The sequence below is a fragment of the Jaculus jaculus genome, chromosome 3, assembly GCF_020740685.1.
Source record: "Jaculus jaculus isolate mJacJac1 chromosome 3, mJacJac1.mat.Y.cur, whole genome shotgun sequence".
In the NCBI taxonomy this organism is placed as follows: domain Eukaryota; kingdom Metazoa; phylum Chordata; class Mammalia; order Rodentia; family Dipodidae; genus Jaculus; species Jaculus jaculus.
In genome coordinates this window covers 165,610,044-165,632,681 of record NC_059104.1, presented here as the reverse complement: position 1 = coordinate 165,632,681, position 22,638 = coordinate 165,610,044, and the positions used below count along the sequence as shown (strand labels likewise).

General features: G+C 42.8%; 1 protein-coding gene across 6 annotated transcripts in view; it reads right to left on the bottom strand.

Moving 5' to 3' along the window:
• Pak1 (p21 (RAC1) activated kinase 1) overlaps nucleotides 1-22,638 on the bottom strand; it is a 146,428-nt gene that overhangs the window by 36,706 nt on the left and 87,084 nt on the right. For all 6 annotated transcript variants that reach the window (XM_045145608.1, XM_045145610.1, XM_045145609.1 and 3 more), the window contains exons 3-5: nucleotides 16,031-16,131; nucleotides 14,403-14,550; nucleotides 9,752-9,789 (exon numbers count right to left, since the gene is read on the bottom strand). In XM_045145608.1, the coding sequence (XP_045001543.1) occupies nucleotides 9,752-9,789; nucleotides 14,403-14,550; nucleotides 16,031-16,131 (287 nt within the window). The remainder of the gene's footprint in view (nucleotides 1-9,751; nucleotides 9,790-14,402; nucleotides 14,551-16,030; nucleotides 16,132-22,638) is intronic.

Genomic DNA, 22,638 nt, shown 5'->3' with positions numbered 1-22,638 from the left:
TTTTTTTCTTTATGGGGGGAGGGTTGAGGTAAGGTCTCACTCTAGCCCAGGCTGACCTGGAATTCACTATGTAGTCTCAGAGTGGCCTCGAACTCACGGCGATCCTCCTACCTCTGCCTCCCAAGTGCTGGGATTAAAGGCATGCGCCACCACGCCTGGCTCTCCACAAGTTTTTTTAAAGACATAGCCTTGCTACATATTTCAGGATAGAGCTTGTGACTCTTCTGCCTCAGTCTCTTTAGTGCTAGGAATACAAAGTTCATTAGGTCTTCCTTCTTGAAGCTTCCTTACCTATTCTTCCAGTGGCAAATCTCAAATTCTCTATACTGGAATATACTTCATGTATTTTTTTCCACCTTAATAGTTTCCACATTCATAAAATGGAGCTAATGGTATTTATTGTTGGTGTGATGTTGAGATAAAATCTGTATAAAATTTGTTTTAAAACTACATACATATTAGATATGATGATGTTGGTCAAGACTATTAGAAGGCACTCATGCTGTTAAATAACTATGCTATGTAAGAGTGGAAAGAAATATCTAAGCAGCGAGACACTCAACAGCAGAGGGAGTGAAAACAGCGAAGGGCTGGAGAGGCAGCTCAGGGGTTAAAGGTGCCTGCTTGCAAAGCCTGAGAACCCTGGCTAAATTTCCAAGCGCCCATGTAAACCAGATGCACAAAGTGGGGCATGCATCTGGAGTTTATTTACAGTGGCAGGAGGCCCTGAGTGCCCATAATCATTCTCCGTGTGTGCCTCTTTCCTGCTGTCTCTCTCTCTCAAAAAATAAAAAGTTTAAAACAAATAATGTGGCCGGGCACAGTGGCACATGCCTTTAATCCCAGCACTCTGGAGACCAAGGTAGGAGGATTGCCCGGAATGTGAGGCTACCCTGAGACTACAAAGTGAATTCTAGGTCAGCCTGGGCAAGAGTGAGGCTACCTTGAAAAACTAAAAACTAAAAAATAAAAATAATGGAAATAGGGTTGTGGAAGAAAAGACCAATGTGGAATTTAGCTAACATTAATTGAAATTAAAATAAAAATTAGGACCTTTGTAATAAACTCAAATGTGTTTTATTACCTATAGCAACCACTAAAAAATATTTTAAAAGTTTAAGTGACAAAATTAAATGATACAATATAAAAACTTATTTAACACAACATGAAGCAACAAAGGAGGATTTTTTTAAAAAATATTTTATTTATTTATTTGAGAGCGACAGAGACAGAGAGAAAGACAGATAGAGGGAGAGAGAGAGAGAATGGGCGCGCCAGGGCTTCCAGCCTCTGCAAACGAACTCCAGACGTGTGTGCCCCCCCCTTGTGCATCTGGCTAACGTGGGACCTGGGGAACCGAGCCTCGAACCGGGGTCCTTAGGCTTCACAGGCGAGCGCTTAACCACTAAGCCATCTCTCCAGCCCATTTTTTTTTTTTTAAATCAAGATCTATACAGAAAACTGCTAGCAGGGACTGGGGAGATGGCTCAATGGGTAAAAGAACACACTACGCCAGCGTGAGGACGCAAGGTTAGCTCCCCGGCACACATGTAAACTTCTAGGCCAGCAGCAAGTGATTTTAAGCCCAGGGCTGGGGAGGCAGAGACAGGAGGAGCTCCAGGGTCTGCAGCTAGCTAGTCCATCGAGGTAGTGAGCTCCCAGTTCAGCGTGACACACAACATCAAAAAATAGGGTGGAACATGCTTTGCAGGACACTGAGAAGCCACGCTAGAAAGCCCCTTCCTGCTGACAAGTTGTCACAGTGCTGCAATGTGCAGGCAGGCCGCCAGGGGAGACCTTCACCAACAAGGGACCCTGCAAAATTCTAAGTTTCCCGCTTTATATACTGGATCCTTGATAACACGGCTTTTGTTCCCCTTGTCCCTGCACCTGTCTCACTGGCTGGGCTTATCTGGCACTATGTCATAAATCCTTGTTATGTGTTCTTATTTATCACTAAGCTATAAGATTAAGAACAAAAACCCAATTAAAAACTGGGCCTAAGGAACTAAATAGAGTTCTCAAAGGAAGAAATACAGATGGCATATAAACATTTTTTAAAAATGTTCTACATCCTGAGCCATCAGGGAAATGCAAATTACAACTGCTTTGAGAATCCATCTCACTCCTATCAGAATGGCTACCATCATGAAAACAAACTATGATAAATGTTGGCGAGGACACAGAAAAAGAGGAACCCTTCGACCCCGCTGGGGGGAATGTAATCTGGTCCAGCCATTGTGGAAATCACTGTGGTGGCTCCTGAGACAACTAAAAATAGATCTACCACATGACCACCTAAACCACTCCTAGGCATACATTCCAAGGACGCTTCTCACTACCTTGAAGAAACTTGCCACTCTATTCACAGCAGCTAGGAAATGGAACCAAACTAGACGTCCCTCAACTGATAATGAAGATGTGGCACATTTATAAAATGGAATTCTATTCAGCGGTCAAGAAAAATGAAGCTATAAAATTTGTAGGGAAATGGATGGATCTGAAAAAGATTCCACTAAGTGAGGTAACCCAGAAAGCCAAACGTCGCCTGTTCTCTCTCATATGTGGATCCTAGCTACAAATGCTCAGACCTGTGTGAGTTGGAGTAAAACTCAGTAGCAGAGGCCAGTAAGCTAGAAAGGGGCTACAAGGGAGGGAGGAGAGGGTGGACTTAAGGGGATGGTATTGTCATATGTAAACAGACAAACAGACTACTGTGCGTGGAATAGCCTAAGCAAGGTCAGGGGAAGAGAGGGAGTTAAAGGGTGGGGGAAGGGCTAATCAAAATTCAGGATATTGTGAATAAGCCATCTAGTAACCTACTTTTTTGGACAGTGGCACCACAGACTGAAAACAGAAACCATAGGCTATTATTAGAACAAGTTCAGTGCCAGGGATGGGATACCATCCCTGTTGGCCAGGGAGGTCCCTGATTCCCCCCTAAAACATCATAGGCTATTGCCAAGACTCTTGGTTTCCCACCAGGAATAGATGACAAGACTCTAGTGCTGAAGACTCCACAAGCTGGGGCTGAGCTGAAAACCTCCTCTGTGTAGACCAGCTGACAGAAAAGCTAGAAAAAGCTGCACTACATGCAGCCCTGTGCGAGACAGAAGTCACCAGTGGTGAAAACAGTGGACACTGCAAGCCTCAAGTTTGGCCAGACAGGCCAAATGAGCCAATGGGTGCAATAGTGGCTTTCTAATTGCACTGGAGACCTGCTGTACAGAAGGCAGTGCATGCCTGGTACTGAAAACCTAATTAAAAGCCCAAAAGAGAGACTAATGGACAGAGGGAGGGGACATGACGGACAGCAGAGCTATGAAGGAGAAGCTATGAAGGAGAAATTGGGGAGGGGAGGGAAATACCATGGTTTGTTGTCTGTAAGTATAGAAAGTTGTCAGTAAAAAAAATATATAGGGTTGGAGAGATGGCTTAGCGGTTAAACGCTTGCCTGTGAAGCCCAAGGACCCCGGTTCGAGGCTCAATTCTCCAGGACCCACGTTAGCCAGATGCACAAGGGGACGTTAGCCAGATGCACAAGGGGCACACACATCTGGAGTTCGTTTGCAGTGGCTGGAGGCCTTGGTGCGCCCATTCTCTCTCTCTCTCTCTCTCTGCCTCTTTCTCTCTCTGTCCATTGCTTTCAAATAAATAAATAAAAATTAAAAAAATTAAAACATATATATATATATATATATATATATATATATATATAATTTTTTAAAAAGCCTATGGTGGGGAAGGTCATGAACCTTAGGAGTGTAATGCCTGTTTTTGTTTGGCTGAATGCATATATTACACTCACCAAACTGCCCTGTAAGCACTTCATTTAACATCCATACCCATATATTGATGCTACTCTCACTGCTGGTTAGAGAAGCGTCTCTTTTTAGATGGTGGTGACCACTGGGATGACTCAAAAGGCACTACAGCCCTGAGATGTGACAGAGGAGTGCTCAGCACCAAAACATCTCTATCATACCTTCCAAGACTCGGGGTCCTCTGCAGAAGAGGTGGTAGAAAAAATGTAAGAGCCGAAGGAAGGGCATGACTGCTTAAAATGCAACTGTCCACACAGTAATTGGCCTCTATATCCATGCCTTGCAGTGCCTAGCAATACCTTCACAAGACCATCATAGTAGGAGGAAAAGATGATGATATCAAAATAAAAGAGAAACTGGTGGAGAGAGGGAGGGGATATGATGAAGTATGGGCTTGTTAAGGGGAAAGTGGGGAGAGAAGGGAATTATCATGGTTTATTGTCTGTAAGTATGGAAGCTGTCAATTAAAAAAAGGCAAAAAAAATTAAAAGCAAAGATCTTCACTGAGAAGTCAAGCTGGAGCAGAGCTGGAAACCTCCTCCCTGTTGACTAGCTGTCGGAAAGCTGGAAGAGAACTATGCTGCATGTAACCTTTTAGGAGAGGTCATCAACAGCATTAAACAGCAGTGGACCCTGCAAGTTCTAAGATTGGCCAGCCAGGCCGAATATGCCAACGGGTACAACAATGGAAGGTCTATTATGGGGGAAACCAACTGCTCTTGAATTGGAGTGGAGTCTTGCTCCATGGGAGGGAATACATGTCTGATAATGAAAACCTAGTCAACAGCCTCTGGCTGGGGAGGTCATGAGCCATAGGGGACCTGCTGTTAAATCATATATTATACCCACCAAACTGCCCTCTAACTACTTTTTATATTTATACTCATATATTAATGCTACTCTCACTTTTGGTTAGAGAAGCTTCTCTTTTCAGATGGTGGTGACCAATGGGTAATTCAAAAGTCACCATATTGCTGAGAAAAAGTGATGGTGGACTGTTCAGCACTGAGACATCTTTATCACATCCACAGTCCATTGTGGAAAAGGTGTCAGAAAGAGCATAAGAACTGGTACATACAATATAATCTTCAAGACACAAAATATCCTTGATATTTATGATCTCACAGTGCCTGACAGACACTACCTACACAAGACCTTCAAAATAAAAGGAAAAGATGATGATATCAAAATAGGAGAACAATTAGAAAGAAGAAAGGATTCAATGGAGGGTGGACCTGAAAGGGGGAGGATGTGGGTGGGGGACGGGAAACATTATGATTTAGTGTCTGTATTTATGGAGGCTGTCAACAAAGTTTTGTCTTGTATTTTTTATTTTTTTTATTTTTATTTTATTTTATTTTTTTTTGGTTTTTCGAGGTTGGGTCTCACTCTGGTCCAGGCTGACCTGGAATTAACTGGCCTTGAACTCATGGCAATCCTCCTACCTCTGCCTCCCGAGTGCTGGGATTAAAGGCGTGCGCCACCACGCCCGGCTGTCTTGTATTTTTTAAAGAGCGAAATCTTTGCCAGCCCTTGACTCCTCAGTTCCCAAAGAACCTAGCACATCATAGGTATTCTGTAAGACAGCCTCTGACTACGCAGCCCACATTGACCTTGGAGCTTGAGGGCCTCCTGCTTCGGCCTCCCAGGTGTTAAGATACAGATGTGTGCCACCAGGCCTGGCTGGTGCTCATCTTATGAGAACCACTAAAGCACCATGGAATGCTACAATTCGGAGCCCAGGCCCATAACAGAACTCTAAACTGGGAAGGGCCCAAAATACATCTGCCAACTGAGCACACCGTTAAGGCCCATAACTGCACATTTCCCTCTTCTACCAGGAAGTTTCAACCACTCCATCAAATATGCCCCCACTGCACGCTGCTTAGCACAGCCTTTTTTTTCCCAGCTCTTATCTCCACAGTATGCCATTAATTTGTTTCCTCAAGGTCCAAGATAGTACACATTCACTTTTGGGTTACCTATGCTTTGACATAAAAGTGCTTAGGAAATATTCATGGTATGAATGAATATATGAACACTCAGGAGAACAGAAGTTTTGACAGACAGCTGCTACCAACTCACTGGATGGAAGGAAACCAAGTCAATATTTCTCTATAACAATTTTTTTTTTAATTTTCTTGGGCTGGGCGTGGTGGCGCACACCTTTAATCCCAGCACTTGGGAGGCAGAAGTAGGAGGATCGCCAAGAGTTCGAGGCCACCCTGAGACTACATACCGAATTCCAGGTCAACCTGAGCCAGAGTGAGACCCTACCTCGAAAAACAAAAAACAAAAACAAACAAAAAATTTTCTGGGGCTGGAGAGATGGTTAAGGTGTTTGCCTGTAAAACCAAAGGATCCCAGTTCAATTCTCCAGGACCCATGTAAGCCAGATGCACAAGGGGGCACACGCATCTGGAGTTCTTTTGCAGTGGCTGGAAGCCCTGGCATGCCCATTCTCTCCCCCGCCCCTCTCTCTGCCTCTTTCTCTCTCTCAAATAAGTAAATAAATAAAATCTTTAAAAAAAAAATTTATTATTTTACAGAGAGAGAGAAGAGGAGAGAGACAATTGTCTTAATCTATATTATGGAGATAACAATCTTGTGTGATTATTTTACACACTGAAGCAGTGTATACGGAGCCAGTATGAAAACCGAGAGCACGCTGCCACAATAAAAATCATGTCCTCCATATAAAGCTAGTACGGAAATATAGAGCAATGAATTGTGAGGGCGAATGTTCTCAAGTAGAGGAGAAAAACGTCCTTGACAACCTGAGTGGTTTTAACCGTAGACACGAAACCAGCACAGGCTTCCAGCGAGCAGGTGTCCTCCTCTTTACCATATGGCACGAGCCTCAGGGCTCTTCTTCCACATTAGCAAACGGCCTAACTGGGGCTGCGCTGCAGTCTCCTTTGCAAGACCTCTTTCACTGGCTCTCTGTTCACTGCCACCACGAAAACCCTGCGCTAGGATTTTTATTTTTATTTTTGAAACCCAGAGTCATGTAGCTAAGGCTGGCTTCACATTCACCATGTAGCCAAAGATGAGCCTGGACTTCTGGTCTTCCTGCCTCTACCCTCCCAAGCTGTTGGTAGTATACACATGTGCCACCACTTTCTTTTTTTTTTTTTTTATGTTTTATTTATTTATTTCAGAGAGAGAAAGAGGCAGAGAGAGAGAGAGAGAGATAGAGAGAGAGAGAATGGGCACACCAAGGCCTCCAGCCATTGCAAATGGACTCCAGATGCATGTGCCCCCTTGTGCATCTGGCTTATGTGGGTCCTGGAAAGTTGAACCTGGGTCCTTTGGCTTTGCAGGCAACCGACTTAACTGCTAAGCCATCTCTACAGCCCGCCACCACTTTCTTACTCTGAGTCTTCGGGTGTTTCTCTGTGTATGAAATGAGGAAGTGTGGGGACTGATCTGGCTACAGATGCAGACTTCAGCGTAGTACCTGGGATAGAGTAGCCACTCCACTAAGAACAGCTGCCTGCAAGAGCGTAAGGACATCTGAACCACACAGCACAAGTCATCTTTATTTAGGCCATTTCCTCCATGATTTGCTAATCAATTCAATGTTCAAAGACCCTGCATTTGCAAATACTTCCCCCACCTTTTAATCACATCTGTTCTATTTGGTGTAAAACAACATGAATAAGAAGAGAAGCAAGGAGCACTAGGAATCAACCATCTACCACCACTAACCCTGTTGATTCCAGTTTACCTTCTAAAATCAAGAATAACAATTCATTTTTATTGCACTACTGAAACAAGTCAGAAAGACAGTAAATCATAAAGGACACCATATGAGGCAAGGCACTAGGCATGAGAACATTTCTTTTTATAATTGGTAAGAGTTCACTTACGTGATGCCAAGTAAACTAATTCCCCACTACTGGCAGTATGGTTTGATAATGGCTCAGTGTTCTGTTCGATCTTGCTATCCTCCTGCTTAAAGTTCTTTTCATTACCTTTTAGACAGTTAAATTCCCACAGGATTTAGCCTACCTTCCCACCTTTCCTCATCACCAACATCTACACCTGCCTCACTTCACATTCACGCCAAACCTAACTACTCACAATTCCCAGTATAACCACACCTTGTGAACCTCCTTGCCCATGCACACACAGATCTCCATTTGAGGTGCCTTCACCTCTCCTAATTCTTGTTTGAGATCACCAATCTTTCATTCAGTAAGTGGACTTGCGGGGTGCCAAAAACACAACATTGTACAAGTCAGGTAGCGCTTCCGACCTCATGAAGTCTAACATGCCACGCTGTCGGGGTCTACGTGTACTCTACGGGGAGGTCCTTACGTACTGGGACAATGTCTGATGGATCCACACAAGACCTGACAGAGAACAGGGCTTCTGAAAATGCTCATCAAATCAACACGGCAGGACTGGAGAGATGGCTTAGCGGTTAAGCACTTGCCTGAGAAGCCTAAGGACCCCGGTTCAAGGCTCCGTTCCCCAGGACCCATGTTAGCCAGATGCACAAGGGGGCACACGCATCTGGAGTTTGTTTGCAGTGGCTGGAGGCCCTGGTGTGCCCATTCTCTGTCTCTCTCTCTATCTGCCTCTTTCTCTCTGTCTGTCACTCTCAAATAAATAAATAAAAATATTTAAAAAAAATCAACACGGCATAACCACCTTTCTTTTAGTTGCTACTGTACTGGGGATTGAACCTAAAGCCTCTTATACCCTTAGCAAGCACTCTACCACTAAGCTATATCCTCAACCATCTTGTTCCTTTTTATCTCTCTCTCTGTGTGTGTGTGTGTGTGTGTGTGTGTGTGTGCGCGCGCGCGCGCGCGCGCACGCACGCGCACGAGCGAGCATACACATAGTTGTGGAGGTCAGAGGACAACATTAGGATGTTTTTCCTTTTTCTGTCTTTTTGTTGTTGTACGCAGTCTCTCTACTGTTTTTATGCCTGCCATACAACAGTCTAACTGGCCTGTAAGCTTCCAGATTTTCCTGGCTCTGCCTCCCATTGCTATAGGTGTGTTGGGAAATCAAACTTGGGTGGGCAGGCTTGCCAACAAAAGCCTTTAACTGCTGAGCCATCCCAGCACCTGCTTTTTAGTTTTAGAGCAAGAGTAAGTTTCCAAGGATAGCCTTTAACTCACTCTGTAGCCCAGGCAGGCCTTGCCCTTCCAAGCTTCCTGCCCTGAGGTAGCTGAGAGGACAGGTCTGGCTATAACCACTCTTCTTCTATAAGACACAACACCCAATATAAAGCATAGCAAATTTCTCTTCCATATTTTACTATATATTTACATAACTCTTTCAAAAACATCAGCACCTCCTTAGTCATAGTTACTATGGAAAGCACAACTTTTAAAATGAAAGACACAGAGGAACTTTTAAGGTCATCTAGCTATATTTTCCAGCCAATTCTTCAATGATTCCTTCAACATCCCTTCAAGCGGCAGGCATCAGTACAACTTTAGAGAGCAGAATGAATGGCCGGAAACGAACAAAATTTTTTCCTTCCAACAGCCAGTCCTATTCCTGATTTAATAGGCCTCACAGACAAAAGCAAAGGGACTCTCTTCTACACTGCACTGTCTGAGGACACATCCAGGTGAGGCACAGCGCATCAGCCCATTTTACTGACGAAGAGCAGAAGCTCAGAAAGGCAAATGGGCTTTGCCAAAGTTCAAACCTACAAATGAAAAAAGAGTAGCCTAAAAAATCACATTTTGTGGCTCCAGGGTTAGAATGCCTAAACGCTATAAATCTGGAAGGGGCACCATGCCAAACAGAGATACATGGTCATTAGTTCAGTTCCTTGACAGCATAGACAGGGATTCTCAGAAATTAAGATGAGTCTTTCATCCCCCATGCACTATCTGCACCACACGGCCTTGAGTCTTCCTTTCTTACCCATCAGAACAGAGGAAACAAAGACTTACCAAAGTATTAGAAGAGTTATAATCTTCAGCTGACTTATCTGTAAAGAAGAGAAACAAAGGACTTAGGAAACACGTCTAGTTAATCTTTCCTTGAGCATTAAGAAAGTCTATCTGGCCAGATATTCCTAGGCTCAGGGAATAAAAAAAGTATTATTTTGTGGACTAGAAGTCATGCTAAGCACACTATACCTATCACCATTTTCTTTTCTTTCTTTTTTATTTTTGGAGGTAGGGTCTCACTCTAGCCCAGGCTGATCTGGAATTCACTATGTAGTCTCAGAGGGGACACTATGACACTGTTCTTAGACAGCTCTTCCCTGGAGAAAGTGATTCAGGACACAGTTTAAACATTCTTTGTTTTTACCAAAAAAAATACTAGTATCACCTAGGCAAGTGTAATATTATACCTTTACTGTGCTACCCCCAACCTTACATACTGCTAGTATTTTGCGGGGCTGGACACAAACATGGCCCTGATGCAATATGAAAAACAAGTAAACAGACCAAAATCAAATTCCAAAGAATAGATAGCATTTCCAAACTCATTTTGCAAATGAGGCAGGTGAGGTTCCCCCCGCCCCAAAAAAAAAGACACCGGTTCAAGGTCTCATTAATTGCTGTCAAAGGAGAACTAAAACTCAGTTGGAATGTCAATGTGGTCTACTTTCCTCCCCTGGCCTCGCAAAAAAAAAAAAAAAAAAAAAACACGAGCCACTAATTGATCCAGAAAAACCAAATGTCATTATAGAAAACTTGAGGAAAATCATGGCATGGAGAGTTGGAGGGTTGTGTTTGGGTCACAAGGGGAAGGTTTAAAGACCCCAATTAAGATCACACTTCTGGGCTGGAGGGGTGGCTTAGCAGTTAAAGTGTTTCCTGCAAAGCCAAAGGACCCAGGTTCGATTCCCCAGGACCTATGTAGGCCAGATGCACAAGGGTGCGCATGTGTCTGGAGGCCCTGGTGCGCCCATTCTCTCCCTCTCTTTCTCTGTCAAATAAATAAATATAAATAAAAATATTTTTTATTTGATTTTTAAAATTTTAATTATTTTTTTTTAATTTTTAAATTTTTATTAACATTTTCCATGATTATAAAAAAATATCCCATGGTAATTAAAATCTTTTTTAAAAAGTGCACACACTTCCATCACATACCAGCAGAGTTATCATAGATAAAGTCATTTAATTTCTCTAAATTTAATTAACTTTTTTGAGTCTACAAAATGGGATGATAGTCCTTATCGTACTAATCCCTAGAAGCCATTCTGAGAATCCCATGAGGAAATTCATGTGTGAGTATGTACCAACTGAGCCAGTGTTACCATAATTGACAGCATGAGAGGAGTAACAAGAAAGAGAGATGACACTAAAAATAAACTGAGTCGGGCTGGAAAGATGGTTTAGTGGTTAAGGCACATGCCTGTGAAGCCTAAGGACTCTGGTTTGATTCTCCAGGTCCCACATAAGCCAGATGCACATGGTGGCACATGAATCTGGAGTTCATTTGCAGTGGCTAGAGGCCCTGGTGTGCCCATTCTCTCTCTCTCTGTCTCTCTAATAAATTAAATAAATAAAAATAAAATCTTTCAAACTAAACTGAGCCAAGCTGGGCGTGATGGCTCACACTTTTAATCCCAGCACTTGGAAGGCAGAGGTAGGAGGATCACAGTGAGCTTTAGGCCAGCCTGAGACTACAGAGTTAATTCCAAGTCAGCCTACATTCAGACCCTACCTCAAAAACAAAGACAAACATACAATTTTGCCTACAGTTGGTCTTCATTTCTGACATCTAAAAAAAATTAAAATCCCACATCTATTTGTGTGTATGTGCGTGTGTGTGTGTGTGTAAGTTTATACACAAAAGCAGGTCCCATGGAGTAATATCTGAAATCAAGTTTTATTATATATCCAAGTAGATGACACATACAAATGAAACCAAAACATTGTTTTAAATTAAATCTTGTCTGTTCTTTTAACCGTGAGTAGCTGGATATCCAAAGCTTTTTTTTTTAATTAGTACAGTATCTATACTAATGATAATTACTGTCTTGTTTCTAAAACTGAATAACAAGTACTTTATAAATCCATTATGTATAATGGGCTTTATTTACACAATGACTCATAACCAATGCTATGTATCTAGCATTGTTCTAAAGTACTCTTCAATATGGGATATCAGGTATATAGAAAAAGTATGTGTATGTACACGTATCTACAGAAAAGAAGCAAATGCACAGATGAACATATGTGGAATTACCTGAATGTGTATATCTATGCATATTCACTCATGAATGCCTAGATGGACCATAAATTTTAAAAATCTGCAGCCTGCACACATTCATATACATATTATACAGAAAATACTTTAGAATCTGTTACCTCTGTAATAAACACTTTGAAACTAAGCTCTGATTTCCTGACTGCCAGAAAACCTTTTCTATCTGGCAACCCTCCCCTCGCTTCCTCCTTGGAATGGCCCAGTCTTCCAGTGGAAGACGTAACACAGACCCAGCGGGGACAGATGAGAGGGAGGAAACGCTGCCGGGAAGATGCATGGCCCTCTCCTGGGCACTACCGTGGCAGAGCGAGTGAAGCTGCAGCCTGTCACCTCCACCATCTGTGCCCTTTGATACGAGCCAAGCTGTGGCTGGGAAAAGCATCCTTCAGAATCAGCCCGCTCATCCCGGCCTCCCTTCTCCAGCAGTACTGCCCTTTGAAAGAGGCGAGAGACGAAGAACGCCAGACTCCCAAGTAGGAAACCAGCCCTGACCCTATTTCAGCCACATTAGGAGCCTTCTCTGCATTTCTATCTTCAAGACCTTGGGAGCTGCTATCTATTTGCGTACTTTGTCCTCTACAATTCTCTTTTGCTTCTTTCTTCCCTTTCCTTTTGCTTTACAGGCTGGCAGTGAGCTTGCCATGTAGCAGAAGATGATCTTGAACCTCTGAAACTTCTGCTTCTTTCTACCTCCCAAGTGCTAGAATTACAGAAATGTGCCAAAATGCCAGCTTTGCTCTGATGGTCTAAGATGCAAAAAAAAAAAAAAAAAGATCCAGAAATATAGGCCTCTCATAAATTAATCCTGAGAGTGGGAGTCTCTGCTATGGAACGTTTTCCAAATTAATATTATTAGAGACTTTAAAAGGAAATTCACAAGATGCAAGGCTGGGGAGAGGACTCAGTGGAGAAAGTGGTAACCTGAGCCTGGCAAGCACAGGACCTGAGTTCGGATCCCCACCACCCACATAAAAGCCAGGTATGGTGGCACATGCCTGTAAGCCCTGTACTAGGGAGTCAGAAACAGGTGGAATAGTTGGGGTTGCTAGACTACACAGTGTAGTCAAATCAGTGAGCTCCTATCTCAGAAATAAGGCAGTGAGTCACTTGGGGTACAATCCCCATTATTGACTTCTGGCTTCCACATGTGTATGTGTAAACACATGTACACAAATATATCACGTACACAAAAAGATACAGTTAGGAGACCTGAGTTCTAATCTCAATGCTACTACTAAAAACACTCTGAAAACAGAGTCCCTTACATCTCCAGTCCATACAAAGAACCATTTATAACTACTGACTTGATTTCCATTCAAATGACAAAAATTAAGGGGTGGGCATGGTGGCACATGCCTTTAATCCCAGCACTTGGGAGGTAGAAGTACAAAGACTGCTGTGAGTTCCAGGTCAGCCTGAGCTAGAATAAGACCCTATCTCAAAAAAGCAAATCTAGGGGCTTAGCGGTTAAGGCTTGCCTGCAAAGCCAAAGGACCCAGGTTCGACTCCCCAAGACCCACATGAGCCATAGATGGACAAGGGGGTGCACTCATCTGGAGTTCGTTTGCAGTGGCTGGAGGACCTGGCGTGCCCATTCCCTCTCTCTATCTATCTCTCTATCTCTCTATCTCTATGTGCCTATTTCTGTATCTCTCTCTCTCTCTCAAATAAATAAATCTATATATCCATCCATCCCTTAAACTGGGTGTGATAGCTATGCCTATAATCCCAGAACTCATTAAGCTAAGGTGAGTGGATCACCACATTGTTGTGGCCAACCTGCGTGAAATCTGTCTCAAAAAATGTCTTTAAAGATTCCCCCGTACATAAGTAAAGCCAGATATACATAGTGGCACATGCATCTGGAGCTGTTTGCAGTGGCAAGAGGCCCTGGCACACCCACTCTCTCTCCATCTCTGTTCACAAATAAATAAAATAATTTTAAATAAAGAAGAAACTGGGGGCTTGCCAACTTCGAAGATACTTGTTAATGTTATTAAATAATTAATGACACCTTTAATCCCAACACTTGGTAGGCTGGGTAGAAGGATCATTGTGAGTTTGAGGTCAGCCTGGATTAGAATAAGACCCTACCTTAAAAAAAATTAATAAAAATACCCTAATGATGCTATCAATAATGACAATGACAGCTGTATTTCCACAGTGCTGTTTTACAACATGTAAAAGTCTATGTTCATACCATGCTGTTTTTAAAACAACATATGCAGCTGCAGAATGAAAACAGCATGTTTCATATAAAACCTCCATCTTAGTGAGAGAGCCACCTCCAGCCCTTCCACTTGCTTCCTCCACTAGACCATTAGGCACGTGGGGCCTTCTCTAGCCACGACCCCCTGGACACGGTCCTCATACCTGTGAAGCTCATGTACTTCTGGCTGTTGGAGGTCTTCTTAGAGTTGTAAAATTCCAGCACATCCAGAACAGCCTGTGGGTTTTTCTTCTGCTCTGACTTAGTGATGTTTGATGTCTGAAGCAAGCGGGCCCATTGCTCTGGCATCCCCTAAAAGAGACATGCAAGGCTTTCAGAAGGACGGACAGCAGACCCCGAAAGAAAGATCTGTTGGCTACCTGCTAAAAATGAGCTTGTTCGTTACCTCTCTCTCTCTCTCTGGTCCCTCAGAGTTTACATAGACATTTTTATAACACCCTCCTTATTGGGCTACTTGTGTCCTAAGATGTTTGCCTCTTCACCAGGATTTCCTGCCTGTAGAACAAGTACTATGTCTGATTTATCCCTGCCCGTCAGTGCCCCACCTCATCCCCAGCCCACTGTAATGAGACTGATTAAGAGAGGTTGTTTCAACTGGAAATGTAGCTCAGTGGTAGAGCACTTGCCTAGAACCTTTGTTCAATCCCTGATACTGATACTGCAAGCAAGCAAAAAGGGAAATCAGGGCTCGAGAGACAGCTTAGCAGTTAAGGCACTTGACAGCAAAGCCAAACGATTCAAGTTTGATTCCCCAATACCTACGTAAAGGTGGATGCACAAGGTGGCACATGAGTTTGGAGTTTGGAGTGGCTAGAGGCCCTGGCGCGCCCATTCTCTCTCTTCTTTTTATTTTATTTAAATTTTTCTTTTTATTTATTTATTAGAGACAGACAAAGGGAGTGAGACAGGGAGGGAGAGCACGCCAGGGCCTCTAGCCAGTGCAAAACAACTCCAGATACATGTGCCACCTTGTGCATTTATCTAATGTGGAAGCTGGAGAATCAAACCTGTGTTCTTAGGCTTCACAGCCAGGCACCTTAACTGCTAAGCCGTCTTGCTAGCCCTCTCTCTCTCTGAAATAAATAAATAAAATAATAAAGGTGTCTGCCACATGACTGTTTTTTTTTTTTTAAATGGACATTAAAAGGCTTCTGTGGGTACAATTTTGGAGATTATAAAAGTGGTCTCATAATGTAAGAAAACAGAAAGTGTCAGGCAAAGAAGGAAAATCAGGGGGGCCTGGAGAGATGGTTTAATGGTTAAATCCCTTTCCGGCAAAGCCAAAGCACCCAGATTTTTTTTTGTTTGTTTATTATTTATCTGAGAGCAACAGACAGAGAGAGAAACAGGCAGAGAGAATGGGCGCACCAGCGCTTTCAGCCACTGCTGATGAACTCCAGACGCGTGCGCCCCCTTGTGCATCTGGCTAACGTGGGTCCTGGGGAACCGAGCCTCGAACCGGGGTCCTTAGGCTTCACAGGCAAGCGCTTAACCGCTAAGCCATCTCTCCAGCCCAGGACCCAGATGTGACTCCCCAGCACCCACGTAAGCCAGATGCACGAGGTGTCACATGTGTCAGGAGTTCATGTGCAATGGCTAGAGGCCCTTTCTCTCTATACAGATCTGACTCTCTCTCTCAATAAATAAATAAATAATACGATATTTTTAAAAAAGTAAAAAAAGGAGAATCAGGAAGATGAGAAAGGCCGGCGTGACTGAATTTAACAGCACATAACCCAAGTTCTAAAAGACTCTGAGACCCAGGACTTACCGTAAACTCCCCTGTGACAGCGTCAAACCCAACGTGAATTGTGTGTTCAAAATCTGAGGGAAGAGAAATCTCTGGCCGCTCCTTTTCCTTTTTCTTATTTGCTACAAAAACAGGGGGAAATAATTTTTAAAAGATGAACGTTATTGAGAATTTAGACCTACATTAGCTCTCTGTTGAGCTGTAGGCTCCTGTAAAAGACAAGCTCTATCTAGTTTGCATATGCACTTCAGAGCTCAATTTAGGGATCTGGATTGGAGAGATGCTAGCGCATGTTTAAAAGCTTAATTTTTGTTGGGTTAAAGTGAAGGAGGACCAGAAAGAACATTTGTCAGAGGTCACAGTTTTCATTTTACCACTAATTAGCCGACCGACGCGAGGGAGTGACTTCTGCGACATTCTCCTCGATCTCTAGGCTGGGCAGTCATTCACTATCTCCCCTGTGCCCATAACACCAACAGAGTAGTTGTTTAAGTGTTTCGCTTTTCTGTAAGACTAAGTTAAAGTGCAGTAGCCATGTCCAATTCATTACAGATTCCCAGAGGTTTCCACATTCTGGGACAAAAATAGGTGTTCAGACAGCAAGGAGTGACCCAGACATGATGAAAGGTATTAAAATGGGGGGGGTGGAGATCTAAAGTCTACCTAAGCCACTTTTATCTCTTACATCCCCATCTTTGCTTTCTCATCCAAACAACGGGAAAACGAACAAAATTATCTTAAAGGTCCTTCCAGCCCCTACATTCCACAAGAGTCTATGTAATCAGGAAGACAAGCACTCTCAAAGCTCTGTAACTAGATTGTTTCCTGAGATGACATCCTGTAGTTTTCAATAGGATTTCATATAGATTATCTTCCACAATCACTATAACCCCAACTTTCACTTGTAGGTTAGAAAATTGTCAGATGGCTTTGCCTAGTCATTAAGCAATTGAAATAAAAGTCAAGGCCTTTGACATTCTACTATTTTATTTACCCTGAAGAATTTTTTTTTTTCTTCTTTTTCTTTTTGGTTTTTTGAGGTAGGGTTTCACTCTGGTCCAGGCTGACCTGGAATTAACTCTGTCATCTCAGGGTGGCCTTGAACTCATGGCGATCCTCCTACCTCTGCCTCCCGAGTGCTGGGATTAAAGGCGTGTGCCACCATGCCCAGCTCACCCTGAAGAATTTCAAGTTAAATTAAGAAAATATATTTTCATATGAGAAGAAATACTATTAAGGAACTTACCATGTATATGAATTGTAACATATATTATTTTCCTTTACTCTTGCAAGCTAAATATTACTACTGTCAGTTTACAAATGAGAACACTGAGTAATTTATTCACATAGCTAGTGAGGAGGGATTTGAACCCAGTTCTGATTCTAAGATCCCTTCTTCAGTATCTTCACAAGGACCACTTGCCTACATGCCAATTGCTAGGGTTTAAGCTATTTATGTACTTGGCTATTTCCCTTTCCAGAAGCAGCTGCTTTGAGGAAGAGAAGGCTAAGGGTTACACCACGGCCTCAGTCAAGCAGTCACTTATGACGGAACTGCATCTGTCTTGTTTGTAGCTAAAATGCACAGGACACGTGACAGGGCTTTGGAACTGCTTTCTGTCTCAAACTCCATTCTGTTTCTAAATTTCCTCTAACCTAGCCCCTTTAAAAGTTTTAAGAAAAAGCAACTATATAGGCGTTTTCTTTAAATTTGACATTTCATATTTGATTCACATAATTGTAAATTTCACATTTACATATTTAATTACATTTTTATACATCATTTGTATTGTACATTAATAGAGTATAGAACATCATAAGCATAGATGTCAAATTCAAAGAGAACTCTGGGAATAGACAGTAGCTCAAAGGACAAGCAGTTTATAGAAAAGAGAGAGAGAGTGTGTGTGTAGGTCAGAGGATAGCCTTGGAATTTTTCTCCACTTTTTTTTGTAATAGTCTCTCTCTCTCTCTCTCTCTCTCTCTCTCTCTCTCTCTCTCTCTCTCTCTCCCCCTCTCCCTCCCTCTCTCTCTCTCTCTCTCTCTCCCTCTGCTTCTGCTGCTTGTGTGACCAGATTCTCCCGGACTTGCCTCCCTTGGTCACAGGCACACTGGGACATGCCTCTTTGTTTCCTACTCTGCAAGTTCAAACTTAGGTTGGCACGTGTTGCAGTTACGTTTTGTTGCTGGGACAAACACCTGGTTAGAAGCAGCTGATGGGCGGGAAGGGCACATTTCAGGAACTTCCAGGGGAAGCTCCACCACTGCCAGCTCATGCCAGCATCCTCAACAAAGAGAGGGAGAAACCATCACCAACAAGCAACAGCCAGAGCTCACACTCACGGTGAACACACCGTAAGGCTGGATTACAGAATCCACCCCCAGTGGCACCAGCAGCAGGCTGCTGAAGACTTAACAGGAAGATTAACCTTAATCAAAAACCTCTGAGGATACTGGGGGGAAGACATACATTCACATTCAGACCACCACAGCGGGGTTGCCAGCAAGCAAACTCCCCAGCCCCTGTCTAGAGCCTTGGAATATACCTCAAAAGTTCCCACCTCCCAACTTTTGTTCTCCAGTCCTGACTGTCTTTGAAAGACTGGTTCAAGTCCCACTGCCTCCAGGAAGGGTTTCCTGATATTTGCTCCTCTTGTGAATTCACAAGACACATTATATGCTATGCTACCATGTATCTGGTCATTTACTCTCTTGTTTGGTTTCTTGCTATTTGTAAAAAGTAAAATATAAGTTTCTTAATACCCCAATTCACAGCATCAAATCATGATCATTATACTTACGAATCTCAAACAAAACCCACCACAGAACTTACTTAGTTCAAGAACACTTATGAAATACTAGAGAGTGCCTTGGAAGCCATCTAATTCTACTCCCTGGAGATGCCCTGGACAGTAAACTGGCTTGACTCGAAGTCATAGGGCACATGGTGGTAAGACTCCGTCTCTTCTTGTCATTATCCCACCCTGACTTCTTCCACCTGATTTATATGGAGATAACTGCTACCTCAACTAAGAGTCTAACATAAACCAGACCTGGGACAAGGAAGATTTGGCTAACGGGAGAGAAGTAAGGAAAAAGAGAACATTCAGCTGGTAGAGGTAGCCTCGGGGCTGTACAATTTAGGCTGACGCCTCACCAGCTGGAGCCCCCAGCAGGAAACAAGGATCCTAAGGCAGAAATGCAAGAGAGAACTAGAGAAAAGGCCAATGCAGTCCCAGAGCCAGGGCCACCTGGAACTCAATCACTTCTTGGGACGAACAGCAGCTCCTCTACAAGTGCACAGGCCCTTGACAAAACTCAGTCGCATCGCACTGGCACCTCACAAGAAACACAGGGGCCAAACACCATGGAGTATCTCTTTTCTAGCTGAGAAGATGGTGGTCAGGGAATTGAAAGAAATTTGTTAGTGAGAAGAATCTTGGGCTAGGAGCCAGAAGGAGAATTCAACTTATCTTTGCTAGTAAATCATTGTGTGAGCCTGGCAAAGTCTCTGAGTTCAAGTCCTCAATCTGCAAAATAGGACAATGATCCTTGTTAAGAATTTGGATGGCCGGGCATGGTGGCGCACGCCTTTAATCCCAGTACTCGGGAGGCAGAGGTAGGTGGATCGCTGAGAGTTCGAGGCCAGTTTGAGACTACATAGTGAATTCCAGGTCAACCTGGGCTAGAGTGAGACCCTACCTTGAAAAAAAAAAAAAAAAAAAAAGAATTTGGATGAAAGTAGTAATAAATCACCTTTCTGGAAAGATAGCATCTGAAAGAAATCATGAAAGATGAATGAGTTAGCCAGGCAAAGATGGGGAAGGACATTCCAGAAAGAAACAGAAAAAAACAACAGCCAGGAAGAGTCAATACTGTCTCTTTCTCCAGCTTTTCACCTGCCCAGAAAGTCATGCTCTTCCAAGGCAGACACTTTGAATCTAGGACTGAGAAACAAAACAGTAGATAAAGCAAACCTATGAAACTGGCGGTTCCTTATTCCACTTCAGGCTCCCCTGCTACTGCAGCACATGTTTATAATAACAAAAAGTCTGGAAGAATCTAATAAAACTTTGTAGCCTGGTGCGGTGGTGCACACCTTTAATCCCAGCACTCGGGAGGCAGAGATAGGAGGATTGCTGTGAGTTCGAGGCCACACTGAAACTACACAGTGAATTCTAGGCCAGCCTGAGCTACAGTGAGATCCTATCTTGAAAAAACAAACAAACAAACAAAAATTTGTATCTAGGGCTGGAGAGATGGCTTAGCAGTTAGATGCTTTCCTGCGAAGCCTAAGGACCCAGGTTCAATTGCCCAGAACCCACATAAGCCAGATGCACAAGGTGGTGCACACATCTGGAGTTTGACTGCATTAGCTAGAGACCCTGGCTCTCTCTACTGCTCATTGGGTACGGGGTTTCTTTTTGAAGTGACAACAGTGCACTGTATTAGTTGTGTTAATTGTATGAATTTTTTGGAGCTGAGGCTTGAACATGAGCCTTCATGCATACTATACGGTGAGAGCTATATCTGAGGCTCCTGTTGTATAATTCTGTAAATATACTAAAACCCCTGAACTGAATATTTTAAGAGGATAGCATATGAACTATATATCTCAATTAAAAAATAAATGTAATTAATTTACCATACTAAGAAAATGAGAAAAACATAATCAATTTAGTTAATATATAAAAAGCATTTGCTAAAATGTAATAGCAAGCATGATTAAAACTTTTTAGCAAACTAGGGTAAGAAAGGAATGTACTGGGCTGGAGAAATGGCTTAGCTGTTAAGGCACTTGCCTTCGAAGCCTAAGGACCTAGGTTTGATTCCCCAGTACCCAGGTAAGCCAGATGCATATGATGGCACATGCATCTTGAGTTTGTTTGCAGTGGCTAGAAGCCCTGGTGCACCCATTCTCTCTCTACTTGCCTCTTTTTCTCTCAAGAAAATAAATTTATTTTTAAAAATACCAGAAGGCTCCCTTCTGAGATTAAAAACAAGATAAGGGGGATGGAGCCCTGCCTCAGTGGCTAAGGCACTTGCCTGCAAAGCCTAATGACCCAAGTTCAATTCCGCAACATCCACATAAAGCTATATGTACAAAGTGGTGCATGCATCTGGAGTCTGTTTGTAGAGGCTAGAGGCACTGGCATGCCCATTCTTTCTGTCTGTTTCTCTTCTATCTCTCTCTACTTGCAAATAAAGATAAATATTTTTTTTTTAATCCAGCTAAACTAAAATGGCTTAGCGGTGAAGGCACTTGCCTGCAAAGCCAAAAGAACCAGGTCCAATTCCCTAGTAACCACATAAAGCCAAGTGCACAAGGTAGCACATGTGTCTGAACTTCATTTGTAGTGACTAGAGGCCCTGGCATGCCCATTCATTCTCTCTCTCTCTCTCCCTCCCCCAAATCAATGAATAAATAAAATTTTTAAAAAATCCCAAAGAAGGTAAGAGTGCTTCCCATCAACACTCATATTCAATGATACTGAAAGCAACAGATGATATGCTCAGATATATGAACAGGAAAAGTTCAACTAAGAGAAAAATTGTTGTCAGAGCAAAGACCAGGAAAAAAAAAAAAATAGAGCAGAAAGCATTAGAAAGAAAAATTCTAAGAGCTAAGGGAGGTAGTTTGGTGGTAGATCACTTGCCTGGCAGGTGCAAGACCCTGGATTCACTGCAGCACTACACTAAATAAGAAATAAAATAAGAAAGAGAGAGAGAGAGAGAGAGGGAGAAGGAGGAAGGAAGGAAGGAAGGAAGGAAGGAAGGAAGGAAGGAAGGAAGGAAGGAAGGAAGGAAGGAAGGAAGGAAAGAAGGAGGAAGAGGGAGGGAGGGAAGAAGGAAGGAAGGAGGGAAAGTTAGTTTGTAAGTACTTATCAGATACCACACAAAGGATCTACCAAAAACTCCTTTAAGAAATTACAAGTGGTCTGGAGAGAGGGATCAGTCATGGAACTTAGCTGTTAAGCCTAAGGACTCATATTCGATTCTCCAAGTCCCATGTAAGCCAGATGCAAAGTGACACAAGTGTGCAAGGTCACACATGCGCACTAGGTGGAGCACGTGCCTGGCATTCAATGATAGTGCCTGGAAGCCCTGGTGCGCCAATTCATTCCCTCTCTCTCTGCCCCACTCTCACTCTCTCACATAAAAGAAAAAGGCCAGTCTGTTCGGCTTGCCTCAAAAGAAACTTTTTAAAGAAAAAAAAGAGTATACAAGACATTTACAATGTATCTAATGAACAAAATGTTTACATCTAGGTAAGAACTACAAATTAGTAAGAAGGGTATTTATAAATGGACATCACCTGAAAAGACACTGCATAAGAAGGATGTCCACACAATCAACTAACACATGAAAAGCTGGTCAAGATCAGCTGTCATCAGAAGCCATGCTGTGCACACAGGCGCTTTTAAAATTACAAAGGAGTGGAATAACTGGAAAGCTTAGAGATTGTTGGTAGAAATATAAACTAAAACAGCCACTTTGAACTTTTGGTATCATCTACCAGAGTATGATATGGGCATGTCCATGACCCAGTAATTTCCCTATGTGTGTATATGTGTATGTTAATGTATGAACACATGTATCAAAGTATACATGAATGACCAGAAAGCATT